This window comes from Daktulosphaira vitifoliae, unplaced genomic scaffold (assembly GCF_025091365.1).
Source record: "Daktulosphaira vitifoliae isolate Bord-2020 unplaced genomic scaffold, ASM2509136v1 Scaffold_4, whole genome shotgun sequence".
Lineage (NCBI taxonomy): Eukaryota > Metazoa > Arthropoda > Insecta > Hemiptera > Phylloxeridae > Daktulosphaira > Daktulosphaira vitifoliae.
The window spans coordinates 8,271,336-8,291,928 of record NW_026099575.1 but is presented as its reverse complement, the minus strand read 5'-3'; the positions used below and the strand labels follow the sequence as shown (position 1 = coordinate 8,291,928).

Here is a 20,593-nt window from a genome sequence, read left to right as displayed (position 1 = left end):
TTTTATTTTACTGTGTATATCAATAACTATGGAAAATAAATAAATCTATTTTTATCATTTTATATTAGAAAGTTGTAAATACATAATTTACTGCAAAATGAAATTTTCAAAAATAACAGATTTCTACAGATAATTTAAATGTCATATTCTTGACAATTTTTCATCTTCCCTGAGAAATTAGCAAAAGTGGACCTGTCACTTTTAAAGTTGATAAATTAAATGTGTAATTGATTGGAGTAAGTGACGTATCCAGAAAGCTAATTCTGGAAGTTGTACGATAAATACTCATAAAATATTTATGGAGTATAGTAATATTTTAATGAAAATAATTTTTATTCTTGAACTAATTCTATAAAAAATATCGCATGAACTTTTTTATAATGGTTACTATAAAAAATGATATTATTGATAAAAAATAAAAACTGTTAACATATGATATAACTTATTTTTCATTTTATAATTAATAAATAGAAATTATATATACCCATTTTAAGCAAATTGTTAACTGTTATATAATTTTTTAATTTTTATTTTAATAGGTTTAGCTAAACATTAACAGATTTTTTTATGAAATCGATTTAAAATTAAAATACTAGTATGGAGGTCTATGTTTTCATCCCTACTCGCTCCCCATAAATTATCTACAACATTGTACAAACAGCATAAATTTACAGAGGATTGTTTAAATACGGTTTTGTAATAATATCATATATCTTTTTAATTATATAAAAATTAACAAAGATTAGTAAAGTATAACCTTTAAAGTATTACTAATTTTTTACAAAGTTGTAAACTTATTCAATGTATAAAAATTGTTAAATAAACTTGTGTCAAATATTACTAAATATATTTTAAATATTTTACTGAAAGAGTTTTACAGAATAATTGATTTATTTATCATTAACCACTAAATTTTACCTAAAATAATAATAATTTTGAAAATATTTTTATTGGCTTCGTTGAGTAGTATTTTTTTCTCGTTTTAAAAATTGTTAAATACTTTTTAGGTCGGTATTTTATCCCTTGTAAGAGTTCCAGCTTTATTTTTTTTTCATGATAATATACATATTTAACTGATTTATAAAATAGAAGATTATCTAGCTAAGAAAGTAGCTAACAACTTATAGATAAGTACTTCGAATCTTATTAATAATATATTTTTAATTTTAAATAATATATAGCCTGATCAATTTTACTATATTAAAAAGGCATTATATATACATATATATAGAGAGAAAGTAATTGCTTTATCAAAAACCACTTTCAAAATAAATGTAATATTAAAAATTAAATTGGGTGGTATTTTATAATTACATACATTTTTTATTATCTATTATCAATTCCTTTTTAGAATCAACCCTTACAACTTATAAGGGTGTCAACTTTATTTTTTTAAATGCCAACATTTTATTTTAACTAATATTCTTATTGCGCCTATTTGGAACAGATTGTGTATAGATTAACAAAGAAAAAAAAAGTCAATGAACATATTTTAAATATTTAATAAATTATGAAATGACTTTTGAAAGAAAATGACGAGGTCGGTAAAAATTTTGGACCATTACTTCGGAATTTATTCTCATATTTATATTTAAACGAGTGGAAAAGTCAATGTTTATACATGATAAAAATTAGCTATACCCAATTACTAATATATTAGAACAATAAATTTAAAACAACAACAAATAAGCGACAAATTCATTCATTATTTTTAATTCGATGCATAGATATAGGTAGTATGAGTAACAAATTCAAATAACCGAGTGAACAAATTTATAGACCAACTTATAAATGTATAGTACAGTAAATATATTGTACGAGAGAACTTGGCGGCCAAATTGTAAGTTAGATCATCCTATCTTATCCAATATTCACTAATTTGCGTATTGTTGCTTACGGTAAGTTCACAAGTAAACTGGCAACGTTGTTTTAATAAGTTAGAATAATTATAAGGAACAGAGCGTTAAAAACGTTTTTAACGCTTTACATTACCACCTTGCCAGTTTGTTTATGAACTTACGCTTTGCTTTACTTTTGTCTACCTGACCGATTTGATTTCAGTATTCATTTTCTCAAATATCTATTCATCGAATCAAAAATAATCAATGAATTTGTCGTCGTTTTTAATATTTTTCATCTGCTAAAAACGATTATTTAGATTATTGCTGAATGGTGTACAGTAAACTAAAATTAATATTATAAATAGACTGCCCGGTTGGGTATTCCTATTTCTTATTTATTGCTCTTCAGTATTATTAGTAGATTGAATTTATCAAATGTATGCTGTTCATGTCGGTTTAGTCAATTTTTGGTATACATTATTTAGTGCAACTTTTACTACATTATTGTTGTATTTCTTTTTTGTACAAATTTTAGTAGATATTGTTGTTATATTTGTATGACAGTTAACCATTTTCATTTTACATATTCTTTGAAACTGATACATGTTGTAATTTAAAGTAATTAAATTATTGATGAATAGCAATCTACATAAGATAAACAACTTTCATAAAAAAAGAATAAACCTGATACTTCACGGTAAATTATTTTACTATTATTATCTTTTAACTTAAAAACTAAATTTAAATTTAAATAAATAACTGGTGTCCTGTGACATGATTTTAATAATTCCTTTTTAATTTTAATAATTAAAATCATGTCACAATAATTATTATTGTTATAAATAATTGTCTGTTATATATATAATTAACTTACATATAACGTATATTTATAACGTTTCCAAATTAATTTAACGATACAATAATGTAACATTTTAATATGTGTTTTATTTAAGTTATAAATAATAATAATTTAGAAATTATTGAAAAAGGTCAAGATAATGACCATACAAAAATTAAATTAAATATATCAGAAGATCTGTTCATTGGTACGTCACAAAACTAATTACAATATGATAATGTACATATATTTTCTGGTTACATTAATAAAATGTTATTTTCTGTAGTTTTGTTTGAATGCCCATTCAAACAAAAATTTAGACTAACAATAGATATTGGACTAAGTTTAATTAATGAACTACGTCAATAAGGGCTTAAAGTACTTTTCCCTCATCTCAAAACATTTTAAAATAACTATATATATTATTTCTACACGATTTTCTAAATTTCTAGAGATCTAATTTGTCAACTGAGAAGCTTAGTGCTCTAGCTCCCTAGTTACACCTATGTCTACTAGATAATTTTATAATATAAAATTACTATTTGATTTTTCATGAATATTTTTTGCGGAAACTAATATGATTTAATTCATGAATCTTTTCTTGCTTAAAATTTATTTATTAGTTTTTAAAGTTAATCCTCGAAAAATTTTTGTCCTACCTATTTTTGACTTCCGTGCCACTGAGTATATCTGTTCACCGCAATAAGAGAGTAGAGGGACGTCGAGCCGCGTAGGAAGAGTCGCTTTGTCAAAACCGGTTTTTTAAGTAGATGCTGCCGACGGTCGCACGTGTCCAACGAATTCCACTCAAAGCACCACAAAACTGCGTAATTTTAAAAAAATCGAAAAACATGTCTTGGGATAACTATTCTGAAGAACTGAATGATAATAGAATGATTATCAATATGTTAAATTAAGACAAAATCATCTGCATCATTGCTTGGGCAATTTTCGATAAACTGATTTTAAACAAAGTTATAAAAGTTTAAAAAAACATAACTTAGAAGGACTCTAATTTTTTTCAAGAATTTTTTATTAAAAATCGCTATGTAAACATGTAGATTTTTTCGCCATGTTTAATTCGTCATATTGATTATTTTTTGTCTTTAGAAAGATGATAAATCAGAATTAAATATAATTAGAGTTATAAAATAATATTCCATGTTAAAGCGTTATTTTGAATAGTATCCGACCAAAATAGAGCGACTCCAAAAACATTAACATTAGAGCACTAATTAGTGTCGTCTTTTATTCATTGTACAATGGTGGATGAAGTTTACTATGATTTTTTCTTGTAGATTTAATAAAAAAAACCCTTCTTTATAGTATCAATCAATTTGTATTATAAACTATTATTTATTAAATATAACAATAATGTAATAACAAAAATAAACTGTTGAACAATAGTTCGTAACTATAATTAGTTACGAAAAATTAACTATTTTATAATGAAATGCATCCAAAAATGCATTTACCATAACGCATGCCATGCGGTTACATACGCGTTTGGTACAACAATTGGATGCTGACAAGCTAAACGATGTTTAACGGCACCGTGTGTATGTGTGTGTTTCTGCACGGGGATATTTTATTAAGGATATACTGTACTAGGGTCCCATGTGAACAGCTCGACTGTAGCGCTCTGCTGCAGAAGTTTAAACTAAAACACCACCGCAACGCTATCGTCGTATTCATTGTGTAGAACGTGATAGTACGCAACATGGGACCCTAATACGAAATACTATTAAAAGCCATTGGAAACTATTGGACTGTCAATAGCATGTCACGAGTCAAATCGATTGGAATCGAATTGAAAATAAATTAACGAAAATATTAGCTAAAAATACCTTACAGCTCTAACGCTATTGGTATACACGGTATACGTTGAACCAACAGCACTTGTGTGCACCGTGATCATCGAACTCAGGTCGCTGCTATAGCTACGTGGCCGTTGAAACGAAATCATCTGCTGATGTTTTAAGGGAATGTTAGAATAATTTTACTTAGCAAATTGGAAAATTTTTTCCAACTCGATATTTAAATTATAAATGTTTTATCGAGTTATTATTATACTATTAATCTATGAAATTTTATCCGCGCTCTTAAAATGTTAAATAGATAAAAAATAATTTTAACTAAATTGAAACTATATTTTATTTCTAAAATATCGAAAAGTATTATTAAATAACATAAATACGATAATTTTTGTAGTATACTTTTAAGTGAATTACAATTCTGTTTCATTATTTAGTTGACTTATTTTAAATATATAACAGTGACGGCTCGTGGTGCTGGTGGTGGGGGTGCGACTTCAAATATAATACCGCTAGTTCAAGGTATAAATAGTTGTCAAATTAAATACAATAAAATAAAACATACTATTATTTTAAAGTTCGCAGTAGAAAATAGAAGTTAAAATAATAATAATAGTGATTATACTATTATAGCAAACGATAACGACGAGAGTACAACATGTAATTAATTCTAAAAATAAATTACCCAATATAGTAATATACAAATATTTTACTGTTACAACGCCGTTAGTCGTTCAAAATCCATAAAAAAATGAGACATAGTCAATCACTCTGTATAATATTGCAACTTAACAGTACCCGGACGCACACGATTGAACGCCTCGTTTATAATATACGTTTTTAATATAACACATTACAAATGTATTATAATAATTTTAGTTATTTAAAAATTTGCATTTTTAATAAAAACATAGTATTAAGAATGTACAATTAATTTTCTTCTTTTAATTAATTTTAGTAGGGGGTACGATCGTTGTGTCGTCCAGGCCACTGCATTACACACTAATTCAACTTATTTTATGAAATTTAGTAATTTTTTCAGATTACCTTTCAATAAGAACCTACTTAAAAATACCAAAACGGGAATGGATATGTTTTATTTGATTTTAATTAAGTTATTTTATAATTGTTATTTATTTTTTAAAATTGATTTTCATAATTATTATCTAAAATAAGTAAGTGGCGAGGAAGAAGAAGAAGAAGATCTAAAATAAGTAAGTATTAAAAAATAATATATTATGTAAATAATAAATACAATCATTGGATAAAATAAAGTCTAAATAAAATCATGTTTCATAAATGATTTTTTATTCAACTATTACTGTTTTTTTTTGTGCAATTACTCAATATGTCTAGTTATAGACCTATGATACTAGACATTATCATCTTAAAGAAATAATTATTTGTAAAAGGAAATTAACAAATATTTAAATAATTTATTTATAATAACAAAACCATAAGTAATAAATAATTAAAAGTTTTTATAAAAAAATGCACATTTGAAAAACAATTAGCAAATAGTAAATTATCCAAATTATTATTATTATATAAATGCGGTGTATAAACAAATGACTTTTTTAAGTTGCATATGACACTCACAATGAGAATAATGTATTTTCATCTTACTGATTCATCTTATTTTTATTTTCTACATAAAGAGTAAAAACTTTGTTATTGCCAACTTTTATGATTATATCTACACTTTTTTAAAAAGCGTAAAATTAATGTTACACCTATAGGTAACAAAATTATAACTAAAATAAAATATCTATCAAGTCAAGAAAGCTGTGAGCCTTCTTCGTACGTGCAATTTTTTAGTACAAACAATTTGCTTTTAGTTTTCGGTAACAAAAATATACAATGTTTTATTACTACACGTGTGACATCGCATAGGTTTCTTGGATTTTTTTTTGTGGATTTTAACGTTTTTATGCCTAGTTGAGCCTATTGAAAAATCAACATCTCAATATTTCGTTATAGGGTGGTGATGGGATAGAAAGAAAACTAGGAATGCGTTCTTCTGTCTTCTTAAATACAGTGGCCATTTTCTGATTTAATTTTTTACTATCTCTGTTAACCATATTTGTGGATTTATTTGGATTATTTGAATGGTTTTTAACTTTTTTAGCTGAACCTATTGAAAAATAAAAACAAATTTAAGGAAAACTCACTAAAAACATCTGAATATTAACTTACAGACTGGTTTCGAGATAAAATAAAAACTAGGAATACGTTCTTCTGCTGTTTTATATGATTTGGTAGTATTCCGTTTTAATATTTTACTGTCACCATTATACATGTTTGATGTTGAAGTCTTCAACGCGGAAGGCATCGAAACACTATTAGGAGTTTCTTCCAACATCTATAAATTATTCAAAAGTTCTTAAAGACACTGTATATTTATTTTTTACGTATTTAAGTTTTACTGACCGTTTTGTTGTTGCCGAACTTTTCATTTTCTTTTTGCTGATCCTGTTTTACTGGAACTGTTTGCTCATTCAAAATACTATTATTTCCTAAAATATCTTTTTTAAAATTTTAATTTAGTATTATTATTTATTAAGTTAATGCTTGTATTAAAAAGACGGGAGAATCTTCCGTTTGCTTACATTTTAACTGTGATAAGCGCATAAAATACTGTTTTAGCTTCGATGCGTAGCTGAGAAGGTATTAATTTTACTATAATGTGTTTTTTTTTAATTTTTAAATTTAGTTTTACATTATTACATAACTCATACTAATTAATAACTACTAACCATTAAATAAAAAAAAGTAAAATGTTATCATGTAATAATGCAAACAAATAGCCTCAAATTACTATCACCACAGTCTTCAATGATAAAGCATCAATGTCCTATACACGTTTATAAGATCTATGACGATGGCAGAATTTGAGGTGTCAAGACTCCTAGCCTTCCAGATTGAGTTTATGTAAGACAGTTAACCTGATTTTTTTAAACAGAATGTCAAATTCCGGTTAATTGGATTATGTTCTCCCTCCATTACTGAAGTAGCAATAATTTCTGGGACTTCAGATTTTGTTGAATTATTCGAATGATACTGTACGAAATTGGCCAGATGATCAATACTACGAATAAGAGAATCTTCATACATTTCAACTTTAGAATGATTGCCTAAGTACGTGTTACCAAAGTTTAAAACATTAGACTTTTAAAAATTTTTAACCAGATATTTTATAATTATTTTTAATTTTTGTTTTGAAAAGTAACTAAGTATCTGTCATTTTATAGAATCAATTATAGTTAATTTATTACATTTTAAAACAAAATTTGAATGCATTATTAAATATAATTTTAGGAATGATCTATCTTGAAATACATTAAATACATCAATTTCATGATAGCGTAATTTAGAAAAACGTTTTTACTGCGAAAACTATTTCTCTTTTATAGTTAACTAAACATAATTATTTAGATCCGTTAGCCATTTTATTATTTTGACAGTGTTTAGTGAACTAAATCATTTCAAAACTAAATTTAAAAGTATATAATAGTTGATAAAAAAAAAAAATGTAAATATATAAACTGAAATTCCTATTATAATTTTTTTTATAAATCATAGTTTATAAGTTATTAGTATAATTTTAATGGTTTATTACTTTTTTTCTTTGTTAAAAAGGCAATAGCTCTACGAAAATATTTCAAAACCATCTCTGAAAAAGAAATATTCTATTAAACACTATTTATGATATTAAAGCCAAAAAAGGAACAAGCTCAATGTTTTTGTAATAAAAAAAAAAAATTATTGAATAAGATTTATCCACTTCGCATAATATCATTGTGAAAACTGAATATTAAATAATAAGTAAGTAAATAACAGTAAATAAACATAAAATCAATATTACTTTTCCTCTTTTTAGAGTATCTATTATTTCAATTCATTGAATTTCATTGTGTGCTTGCTTTTTTATAACGTATGCGAAATAATACAAACGATCAAAATAACTAATGAACAACTGATGTTTATTTTTAATATTTTTGGTTTATATGGAGAAATAACAAAACCTTTTAGATTTAAAACTAGAAATTTCAAGAATATTTTCTTTTAAGTTTTGCTCGATTTGATCAGATAAATTTAGGTATAATATAATGGAGGTAAACATTTTCTTGGATGTGTTATATTATGACACGTTTTGTTAGTTAAAAATAGGCTATGAACCCCCTAAAATGTGCAATTGATTTAATATGTAATTACTTACAAACAAATGTATAAACACCATGGCACATAAATTAATATACATGAGAAATATAAATGACAAAATACACTCAAAATTTCTACCACCATCGCTTATGCTTAAAACTTGTATCGACTTCAGATATTCAAACGGCAACCCCATATTATTTTTATAAATTTTTGTTCGTCATAAAAAAAAAAAATTAATAAAAAAATATAATTTTAAAACAAGATATGCTACTTTTAAATTTACGATATTTGAAGAAAAAAATTAGTAGTTTTTCCAACACGGTCACATTATTTTATGTAGCGATAAGAGCTACCGGTTTACTGTGTTAACACACGTAGTCAGAATAACTAAGGTAAGCTTGGTATGTTTATTTATAGAACTGGTAGCGCTTATCGTTTTACGTCCTTTAACGTTGCAGTCTGTTATAATTTTTTCTTAATAAATCCTAAATTTTGGAGAGCCGTGGAGCGCTTTATATTAAATAAAGTAAAATATTTTTTTTACAAAACAGTTTATTTTTATTAAACTAAATGTAATGGTGTTAAAAAAAATAGGGTTGCCATTGTATTAAGTCATTGTCCATCTTGATTTAAAACTCAAGAAGAACCGGCCGTGATGACCAAAACCCTTCTACATTTTCCGAACCGTGTACTAATAGGATATTGAATGAATGGTGACTGGGGATGATTTTTGTTTGTCCGCCTATTGAAAAAAAAACAGTGTTTCCAAACAGCCTATGGGTGTACTATGATGAGTATGTAAGGCACATCTATACTTTGAGCACACCTACTTGCGATCGTAGTCAAAATTCGAGGGTTCCACCGTGTGGTAGATGCATATCGAATCGCCCCGGAACGAAAGCTTTTGTGGTAGATTTTCACAATGCGAATTATGCACGGCTGCAGCACCTGTTTGGGTCCTATTACTCACTGCCCGTGCCGGTTTGGTTTTGATTGAAATTTGTTTTTTTAAACCCGAAGGGTTGTAAAACTACTTGGTACGACTTTAAAATCTAGATATTAAATTTAATCCTAAATTTGATAAAAATATACAATGAATATTGTGTGTAGAATTCAATGCCAAAGTCGTCGTTGTACAACAATGATACTCTCAGACTTAATTTTTAAACATATGATAATGTTCCCCCCCCCCAAAAATTATTTGCCGTATTCGGTTTTTGTTACTAAATAGAGTGAATTATGGAATAAAAAAAATGGTTATAAAATATAATTAAAATTATAAGATAAAATAAAAATTCCTCTTTAGCATCCTCCCCCAAAAATTTTCTAAATAGCTCCTTGACTCAGTTAAATAAAAAGTGCACGACTGAAAAAACTGTTTTGTCGACAGCTAAGCAACACAACTAATTTAAAATCATGTTTTTACAATCAAACAATTAATAACTATTTAATTACCAATCACTATTTAAGAAAACTGAACTATATATATATATGAGTGTATTTGTATAAATATAAATAATTCAAAACTCCTATTTATATATTTTGCAATGTTTAACAGATAAATAATTTTTATAATTCATGAACAAAATTTTGATTTCTTATCGAATAAATTTGTCATTGTCAGCTGCAACTGAGAAAGAACACATTAATATTTATCGGATGTTGCGTTGTTAATTTAGATGTATTAGATATGGATTTTGTGTTATTAAATTTACAAGTTAACATCTGCTTCTGGAACCCTCGTGTAATAACACGAAAAAAGAAAAATAGTAAATAACCCTCTTTCCAAAATTATGGATTTACGTATAAACCACACATTACTAGTTCTTAATCGTGATTTAATAAGCCAACGTCCTTCTTTACCCTAACGTACATGAAAAATTACTTTTTTCTAGAGATGACATTTTTTTATTAAAATTACTTTAAATATAACACATAAACTTTTTATACTATTTAACAAATATCTATTAATCACATATGCTCAATTTATTACAAAAAAAAAAAAAAAAATTATTAATAAAAACTATTTTTGATTTTATATATTTAAATTTTTTAATCGTGATTGTCAACTAGTGTCCTTATTTTCGTTTATACTTGTGCGTCATTGTTTTCTTATTCGATTAAGTCTTTTTTTGCTTTGATTGATTGTCTTGTTTCATTTGCACTTTTAATTATTTTCAATACTGCAGTGGTATCATTAGCATTACTATAATTTAAAAATTAATAAAAAAAAATTGAAATATTTAAATGGATTAAATATGAAAATGTATATTCTTCAGAAAATTTAGTTTCAATATAAAGTGTTATATAAGGCCGAGTATACAATTTTTTAGTTTCTTAAGTTTAATTTGGCATGTTTCAACCAATATTTAGAGGATAAAAGCAAAGGAAAATCTACAAGGCAATTTTATGCTTCAGAACAGCATCATCCATTAAATGATTTTCCATTATTTTATCAATCATATCTAGAAAAATTAAAACAGGTTTTAATTTTTTTATCGTTTATTAAAAAATATTAAATAAATATACCTATTATAAATTGGAAATATTAAATTAATTAATTAATCTGACTCACTTTTTAAAATATTTGTGTAATCAATTTTTTGAGAATGGTTTTTTTGAATTTCTTCTTCTAACCATGGTAAAAATTCAGAGTCTATTGTCGAAATTAATCGTTAGAGTGTAAGAGTAATGAAAATAGAAATAAAATAATTATTTTTTTACTTTTTAATAATTTAGTGGCAGATTCAGTTATCCTAATGATTTCATTAATTACTTCATCTATTCTTTCTTTTGTAGGATTATTTTGATCTGATATTCTATTGTTTTCTATTCTATCTTTTATTGTATTTTTAGTTTTTTCTACCTTAAAAATAATATTGAAATAATTATAAATATGTTTTTAAGATAATTTTTAACTGACATAGGTGCGTTTGTATATTTTAGATTTTACGGATATTTACAAAATAAAACCAACCATAAATCTAAACATCTAAACAGTAAAAGTAAAATATCCCATACTAGATAAATATAATTACACGTAAATTATTTAAAATAATGGTTTCACTTTTTCTGAAAAACACCTACAGCAGTGGTATGAACTTACAAAATGCATGAAAATAATATACCAATCATAGGCAAAATTTCAACAAAATATTTAGAAGTGTACATTATATCTAATTATATCTTAATGCAATATGTTTTAATATCATTGTACATGTTGTTTTTCTAAAATTTTGGAGGGGTTAATTTTAAAATTGGAAAAACTTAGACCTTTAAAGTCTCCTTAATTTACCCTTATGATACTAATAAACCTACTGTATAACTCAGCGTTTTTCCATAATTTTCTAGTCTTTTCATTTCTCTATTATCTTCTTTATTGGTGTGTTTTGAATGAAATATTCTTTGTTGTCGAAGAAGAGTATCCAATTCATCTTCATATAATATTTCTTGCAAAGCTTGCTTGAAAGTATTTGTGATAAGAGATTCTATAACGGGTGATACAGCAGTGTCAAAGTCAAATAACTGTAAACAATCAAATAGTTTTTAACATAAAAAAATTAATGTAGATGGAGTTTTAAAAAAGTTTTTCGAGAGAATATATTTAGTTATAATAACATTTTTTTATTATACATAACTTTTATCAATATTTGTAACCTAGACTGAACAAACAATGCTAATCAATGAAAAATATTTAACTATTAAAATTCTATAATAAGAAAATTTACTAAGTTAGATTTAAGTAGTATACAGTTAGCAGATATTAGTTCGGGCCTTAAAATTACGGACAGTTTTAGAAGCTCGAACTGAACCGTCTCTGTCCATTTTAAATTAAGGTCCGACTCAATTGGGTTCGAAAAATGAAATGATAAAAATGAAACCCAATCCAACCTCCCGACTTTTGGATCGGGCTAGCCTGACCCAAATTATTTCTGAAAGCTAGGCGAATAAAGTATTAAATTAAAACTAACGTCTTTTTCATCAACTTGGATTGATGCATCCGTTCCTATTGTTCCACTTGATCCTGGATGGTTGGATAATTCATAATCAACGTCGTCTTCAGTTTGAGAACCAAAAGTTTGAGATGGTGGATATTCATAAAGCTAAAATATTATATAATATAGATTGTATAATATACAATATTTAATATATTATATTAAATACTTCGATAGTGTCACATTTTAGCTTCGATGCGAAGCTGAGAAGGTATTAATTTTACTATGATGTGTTTTTTTTTTTTTTTTATGTCTGTTGTCACTTTTTCTCAGCTCTTACTGGACCGATTTCTTTCAAAAGTACGTCAAAAGATCACAAATCGTATCTAGTTGGAGACATTACCCTTAAAAATTGAAAAAAATTCCCTCGTTCCCCGAAAATGGGGGAAATATCCAAAAAAATTACAAATTTAAAAATCGCTAATTTTCGAAATTTTTTCACTTTTTTTTCTTAAAACTTCCATAACTTTTTGAAAAATAAATAAATCAACATAAATTTTTTTTCTACTAAAACCTTAGATATTTCCCTTTCGTTTGATATCATTTTGTTGAAAATCTAACACTTAACTTGCTCATGAGGGAGGATTTAAAATAGCAACTTTTTTACAAAAACTAATTTTTTCAACTTAATTTTTGAAAATGTTCCGGAAACACTGCGTCCTTTAAACATATATCAAATTAAAGCTTATTTTATGTACTATAAAATGAAAAAAAAAAATTTGTCCCGACACTTTATCTTCTACATGTAAACGGTTGCCGTAGTTAAAAAAACACTATTTTTGTGTTAAAATTTTCGATTTTCGATTTTTAATTTTCAACTTAAAAATGCTATAACTTTTCGAAAAATGTATGTATCAGCACAATTTTTTTTTTTCTAAATACATTATAAGTACATCTTTCATTTGACATACTTTTTATTAAAATTGGACAATTTCCCCTTATATAGGGGGCGTTCAAAACTTAAAATATTGTAAAAAACATAGATCTTTTTCAACTGAACTTTTGAAAATGTTCCGGAAATACTGCGTCCTTTAAACATATATCAAATCAAAGGTTATGTTATATACTATCAAATGAAAAAAAAAAATTTGTCCCGACATCTTATCTTCTATGTGCAAATGGCTGTCGAAAATTTAAAAAAAAATGTAATGTTTGCGATAAAAATTACATTTTATCGGGATGTTTTTTGTACTTAAAACTGCCATAACTTTTTCAAAAATGAACAAATAAAAATAATATTTTTTTGTATTGAAACCTTAGATATTTCCCTTTCATTTGATATAATTTTTTTTGAAAATCTAACACTTATTCTGCTCACTGGGAGGATTTAAAATAGTAACTTTTTTACAAAAAATAACTTTTTCAACTTAATTTTTGAAAATGTTCCGGAAATACTGCGTCCTTTAAACATATATAAAATTAAAGCTTATTTTATGTACTACAAAATGAAAAAAAAAAATTTGTCCCGACGATCTATCTTCTATACGCAAATGGCTACCATATTGAAAAATATACTATTTTTGTATGATAATTATGGGTTTTGTATTTTATTTTAATAGAAGTTGATGTTGCTTTTGCAATTATCCATCAATTTTTTAAAATTAAACACTATCTACAGATTTGCATCGAAGCGTTTTTTATGATAGTGATTTTAATCACTGTCAGATATCATCTATACTGGACCCTNTCACTGTCAGATATCATCTATACTAGACCCACCTATGCCACGACCCCACTGTGCCGCCACCCAACTGTATTTTTTTTATTTAAAATAACTTTTGATACTGGAGCTTTTTATAGAATATAATTTCAACGAAAGTTTGAACAGGGCTATTATTAATACTAAAATCTGCTTTACCTAAATATTTTTTATAAATAATATACATATATAGTATTATTGAATGTTGGTGGGACTTATCACCTATTGAGTGATAAGTACTTAAGTATTATTTCTAAAGGGAGAATAGGAAGTTGTCTTAGGATTTTTAAAATGAATACTACATTTTATAATAATTATTAGCAATGCAGAGCTATATTAATATTCAACGAATTACTTATAGATACTAAATTAATAAGTGGTAAGATATATTAACGAATATATTTTTACCCTTTTGAATTTTACGGAAATCATATGTTTATTGTTAGATTCTTGAGTAAACTAACTTAAATATTATATTTTTTAAATAATTAAATATTTAATTATTTAATTAAATGATAATAATAAGTTATCACAATAATAATAAGTTATCACAATAATAATAATCATTTAATTATTAGTTTTTTTTATCTTGGAAACTCACTTCTTCTAAGTGTTTATCAGTTTGAATATTAACATCATGTTGTCTACCATTTAACATTTTAGGACCGCCCAAATGTAAGCGTAATGCTTTCGACTGATAGTCCATTGCTTTTTTTCTGACAATTGCTCGCCGCCGCGCTTCTGCCTCTCGTACATCGGAGTAATCATTGTTTAACTGTCAAATAAAAGACAATTAATACATTATCGTGAAAAAATTATTTATAAAATGTTGAATAATCCAAAACGTTTATTTAAAAACTGTGTATAGTTAAAATAGTTAAGTCCTTAAAATTCAATTCTTATAAATATTACAGTCTAAATATATTTAGACTTACTATTTTCAATCAAATTGAAACAATTGTAAATATCATAAAAAAATGGATTTAATTGCTTAAAAAAAGTATAAATATATAAATAATAATTAAGATAATTTAATAAAAACAATTAAATATGTGGATATTAACCCTTCAGTATAATAATTTTAAAACACGTCCCCTTAACAATACTATGTTCATAAAATTGTTTTTTAAATTAATAGTTATTTGAAAAAAATATATAGAGTGTTTAGTAAGTAAGGAAATGTATTGTTACATTCAATGAAAACAAACAATGATACCCCTTCCTTACTTATTGAACATTCGGTTTATACAGAGTTAATAGATGTAACTGACAACTCTTGTAATTTTTGATCAATAGTTATTTCGATGCAATTTTTTTTTTAATTTTTATATTTTTAGACTACGTTAAGAGCATATTTTTATTTATTTTTTCAACATTTCAAAATGGCTTCCAGAGCTTTTTTTTTTTACAAAAAAAAAGTTACAGCGATATTTTAATTATATCAACAATTATAAGAGTAGTCAGGTAGTTAGATTTGTTCCACTTTGTATATATACAGGGCATGCGTAAAAGAAAAACGTTCACCTCAGACGATAGCTGTTTGGCATATCCACAATATGGATTCCATTTTGGACGCTAGGTATAAAAAATTCATAAAAATTATAAATAATTTAAGTCCTCATTCTAAATACCAATGTGACTTGGTTTTGAAATAAAGTACTTACGCTCGGTTTCTTTGCAAAGTTACTTCCTCTAACCACTCTTTTATCGTGCATGATATTAGTATAACCCTGTTTGCACATGCTGTAAAAAATAAAAATAAATTTTCATTATATTTGTTAAATTATATACCGTGTTTGCAAAAATATTGCTTGATGAATCGACTTATTTAAAGGTTATAATAAGATTCTTTGAAATACAAACATAATATATTTTGTGGCTAAAAAAATGAAATGTATGCATATTTAATGAGTGGTTTGCGTGTCTAGTTGAAAGTAGGTAGTTGGCTGCTTCGATCCGGCAACGTTAAAATGTAGAATTTTTAATTTGGGAACTGTGAGTATAAAAGAAACCACAACACTAAAACTAAAAAAATACTTAAAAATTTTGCTTCTTTTCTTAAAACTATATTATTTTACGAAATGAATATTTCATTAAGAAAATATATTTTTAATTTAAATTTTACATGAATAAAGTAACTAAATTTTAAATATCATAATCAATACAATTAATATTATTTTTATTACTATTTTATATAATAATGTATTAAGTCTGATAGATTTTATTTTTGACTAAATAATGTTATTAATTTTTTATTATTAAGTTAATTGATTTATTTTGTACATGAACCAATTTTTTATTGACATTTATTTTTATAGAGTTAATGTTATTGCCTATTTTTGAAGTGTTTATTACGTAGAGATAATACATGTTGTATAAAAAAAAATATATTTATTTATAATAAAATTGGATTCAAAGCAAATAACAGATTTTTAAAAAAAAACCTAAAACATGAGTTTAATATGTGTTAACAAAAGATATGAGCAAAAAAAAGTAGTTTTATACAATTTAATTGTATATTTCAACTTAGCAAATTCAACTTTGCTTATTAAAAACTCCCGAGAAAATGTAGATAGCGGCTACTTTTTTTTTATTATTTGTAAATTTATTATTTGCAGATAATATTAGAATCAAACCAATTAACAAATATTTATACAATTGGAGTTAAAAACTCATTTTTGTATGAGCGCTGCGGTCACATGTTTACCAACGACGGGTTAAATACTTTTACATAATATTTGTATTTAAAAACAAATATTCTTCTAAATAATAATTAGCCCCTTTTTTTCTCTTTGCAATCATTTAGTAAAATGAAATGACTAAGCTTAAAAATTTATATTCATATATATTATAACCAAAATTTTATGGGCACAATTTAACTTTTTTAGATAGGAAGAGCATTATTAATAATTAAGACTTGTAGATAAAGGATCTGTCGTTTATTTACCAACAATGAAATAATAAAATACTGCTATTTTATCAATAATTGTCTGAGATATAAACCTCGTTCTATAGAATGGTATTCCTGTCACAATTAATAACCATAATGTTTCGACATACCTAATTCCACGAAAATAATAGTGGTTGTTGTATTGGTTCAACTTATGTTAATTGATACCTTAGTCCTCATAGATTTCGCAGGCAGTCACGATAATTGACAATAATTCTATTTGTTCATATATTATATTTTTGAGTCGATTTGTAATAAAAGTTGATGTGTTTACTTTAAATAGTATGTTTCTGTTATTTCTTATATAATTGTATCTAATTATATATATATAATTTAATTTTTATGAAGTATTAAAATATTTAGTTATAAATAAAAGTTTTAATAGGTTTTCATAAGGTATTTTCTTAATAAGTAGTATTTTCGTTACACAGTGTTCAGTAAGTTAGGAAACAGGTCAGATTTTACAAACAATAAAATCAATAGAAACCCGTTTCCTTACTTACAGAACACTCAATATATATTCTGATGAAAATGAATAAGGTTCCAATTTGTGTTGGCTGATATGTGTAACGTGAACCATTCTCCTAAACACATGTTATAATTTCAACTAAAAAAGTTAAAAATTAATAAACTAGTTTAAATTATTTATAATTTTAAATTTATGAGTGTATTTTTGTCAATATTTAATGAAATCCTTTTTTGATAACAAGATATATTCATATAAGTCTTATAATAATGTGAAATGCCAATAAAAAAAAAAACAGGATAAATTAAATAATAAAAAAACGGATTGAATATATTCCAAATACTTTTTCATAGAATATTTGTATTTACATTTTCAGGATGTTACATTTTAAATGTGTCTAAAACGTCAGAAATTAAAAAATTTACATTAGCCTTATATGATATTTGTTATGTTATAAACAGGTATTTTGTTTTAACAGCCTACATAGTATATCAATAATGATTATGAATTTTTATGAAAACTTACATTTTAATTTATCGTGACTAGGATTTGTGTATACTGTTATATTGTGAATATAAATAAATTGATTATTATATTTTCAGTTTGTGTATATCTATGATTCTTGTCTAATTTTATTATACTTTTAATTTATAAACAAGTATATGGATTACTTAAATGAAAACGGTAGACCGTCCATGAAGTTCATCTCACTTACTTTGAGGGTTGTTCATTTAAAGTACAATGACGATGATGTTTGTCATACAGTATTTGCGGTTTGCTTGAATAGGAATAATAAGAACGTTTGGACCTGTAATTTGGCAATCCATTATCTAAGCCAAGTAGTATCGCCAAATCGGGCGGTGGATCGAGAAACACACCAGTTTTAACAGTTGTGATAAATAACGGCCGCCCGGACTGATTAGTGGTCGTTATCGTTTGTCTTTGTTGTTGCAATTTCTTAAGCTTAGCGTCCAATTTTTGAACAAATTGGTCGCGGCCACGACTGCGATTTGGACAGCCGTACCGAAGACCGTTGCCGCTGTCACCACTGCAACTTCCTTCAGTATCGCCGTCGTTGATGATTACGAATGCGCTTCCACCGCGGACGGTGTGCATTACGCGACGCCTGGACGGCCACTTTCACGCTATCCAACGAACATTAGTGCGTGTAGGATCGAATGGCACTGGCAGCTATGCCCTTAGTATCGCCAAGGTGTGGGTAGAACGACCGGGAGCTAAGACGGGGCACGCGCGTTTTACATTGACCATACGAGGGGGTCAGTGGCTTCCTGTTACGCTTAATATAAAATAGTAAGTTACCTTTTGCACGTCAGTCATAGATACAGGGTTGTCTTATAGAATAATTTTTCAATAAAAAAATGTTTTACGGTATATTAAACTAATGTCTTGTGCTAATTTTTGATAGATTACTAAAAATATGTTTTTAAATAATATTAGTCACATGTGATTTTATTATATCAAAAACATATTGTTAATAAATACACGTTAATGTATTAAATTAAAGAATTCTCAAAGTAACATTATTCTTAGATATTTTTTAAGTATAGAAAAAATTTAGCTGAAGTTTTTTGAAACCCTGTGTCAGCGGCAACGACTTTCCTTAAGCACGACAATTATATGTAAATGTATAAATGAATGTGAAGCAATTTTTAGAACGATTTTTTTTTTCACTATTAAATTAGTAAAAATATAGATTATAATTATCTTTATAGTGAATTAATCACAGTACGATGTATGAATGTAGTGAAACCTTAAAAACACAAACATACTTCTAACGTTAAAAGATGAAAACACTGAAGGATTTAAACATATTCACGCACAATTGAACAAAATTTATGTAATAATCTAACTGATTTACATTGGTGACAAAATTTCTAAAAACTATATGAATTAGCTTATGACGACAAGTTATAACAACAGAGACCTTATAAAATAGAAATCAATTGTTGTCACATTAATTTTACCCAACATAATATCGTTAATGTTCGGGAAACATGTATAATTTAACGTACTATCGTTTTTTATTTAAAGTTAAATATTTTATATTTAAAAGACTTTATACTATTCACCTAAAACACTGAAATTGAATTGAGCCATAAATATTTTTAACGACGATTTCAATTATAATTTATTCATTTTTTAAATACTGTGAAGTTTTATAATGAAAATACTTATATTAATGTCCTTTTTGAATTGTTTAATTACTTTAAACTTAATTATTTGTCAAATCTATATTAGGAATATTTACGTCTATTTATACAAATTTTAATTTAATGAGTTTATTATTATTATAAAATAATATATTAAGTTTTTTTTAACGTAGTATACTGTATTAATAACTAAACAATGCAAAATTTTAATAAATAACTTTTGTTTTGAAATTATTAAATTTTTCTTTTTAAATATGTATCTTTTTGTGTAAAAAAATTATAAAACAAGTAATCCTTTAATTTTTAATTGCCATTACGATATGGCAAACTATCCAATAAAAAGAAGAAATAGTTTTGTATAATAAATAAATAATTTAAATAGAGAAAAAAGTACAATCGTAGTGTAATATTATTTGAGCTGTGTTTTTTATATTATTGAGTAATAAGTGTACCTACTTTTCTCGGGCAAGTGGTGTAGGATGACTGTAAAAAGTGAATGTTTTTTTTGTATTTGTACAAGGAAAATTGAAAATGTTTGTATCACTTAACTCTTCCCTTAAATCTTCTTCTCGCGGTGAGCTAATCATTTCAAGTAGGAAGGTAAAAGAATTTTAATATTTTGCATAAAATGAATTGGGCTATTTTAAATACAATA

The 20,593-nt window shown here is 25.7% G+C and overlaps 4 protein-coding genes and 1 long non-coding RNA gene across 14 annotated transcripts in view; 2 read left to right on the top strand and 3 right to left on the bottom strand.

Annotated features, from left to right (window-relative positions):
* The window catches only part of LOC126904480 (zinc finger protein 699), a 21,670-nt gene extending 17,188 nt beyond the window's left edge, over positions 1–4,482 (bottom strand). Inside the window, exon 1 of the mRNA XM_050683549.1 lies at positions 4,155–4,482. The gene's annotated coding sequence lies outside the window, so the exon portion shown is untranslated. The remainder of the gene's footprint in view (positions 1–4,154) is intronic.
* LOC126904481 (uncharacterized) overlaps positions 1–20,593 on the top strand; it is a 125,999-nt gene that overhangs the window by 62,927 nt on the left and 42,479 nt on the right. The gene's annotated exons all lie outside the window — the stretch shown is intronic.
* Positions 2,353–18,547, top strand: LOC126904495 (uncharacterized). 2 transcript variants are annotated; one of them, XR_007703762.1, is made up of 4 exons: positions 2,353–2,538; positions 7,456–7,631; positions 8,133–8,318; positions 18,427–18,547. It is a non-coding gene; the product is annotated as an uncharacterized LOC126904495 (long non-coding RNA). The 2 variants fall into 2 exon arrangements; XR_007703761.1 differs by lacking the exon at positions 2,353–2,538 and adding an exon at positions 5,105–5,707.
* Positions 6,019–8,556, bottom strand: LOC126904489 (uncharacterized). 2 transcript variants are annotated; one of them, XM_050683569.1, is made up of 6 exons: positions 8,359–8,556; positions 8,113–8,166; positions 7,439–7,627; positions 6,924–7,018; positions 6,690–6,855; positions 6,019–6,627 (listed from the first exon to the last, which is right to left on the bottom strand). In XM_050683569.1, the coding sequence occupies exons 2-6, from the start codon at positions 8,162–8,164 to the stop codon at positions 6,449–6,451; spliced, it is 681 nt and encodes a 226-aa protein (XP_050539526.1). In that variant the 5' UTR covers positions 8,165–8,166; positions 8,359–8,556; the 3' UTR covers positions 6,019–6,448. The 2 variants fall into 2 exon arrangements, with proteins under 2 accessions (XP_050539526.1, XP_050539527.1); XM_050683570.1 differs by lacking the exon at positions 8,359–8,556 and having other exon boundaries at positions 6,067–6,627; positions 8,113–8,177.
* On the bottom strand, positions 10,539–20,593 carry LOC126904477 (radial spoke head protein 3 homolog B). Of its 5 annotated transcripts, none has more exons than XM_050683544.1 (9): positions 20,395–20,593; positions 16,016–16,094; positions 15,876–15,926; positions 14,953–15,126; positions 12,629–12,760; positions 11,976–12,182; positions 11,382–11,523; positions 11,233–11,313; positions 10,539–11,122 (listed from the first exon to the last, which is right to left on the bottom strand). In XM_050683544.1, exons 1-9 carry the CDS (start codon positions 20,523–20,525, stop codon positions 11,052–11,054), a joined length of 1,068 nt encoding a protein of 355 aa, XP_050539501.1. In that variant the 5' UTR covers positions 20,526–20,593; the 3' UTR covers positions 10,539–11,051. The 5 variants fall into 5 exon arrangements, with proteins under 5 accessions (XP_050539501.1, XP_050539503.1, XP_050539502.1 ...); XM_050683546.1 differs by lacking the exon at positions 20,395–20,593 and adding an exon at positions 17,412–17,601 and having other exon boundaries at positions 10,540–11,122; XM_050683545.1 differs by lacking the exon at positions 20,395–20,593 and adding an exon at positions 16,215–16,457 and having other exon boundaries at positions 10,540–11,122.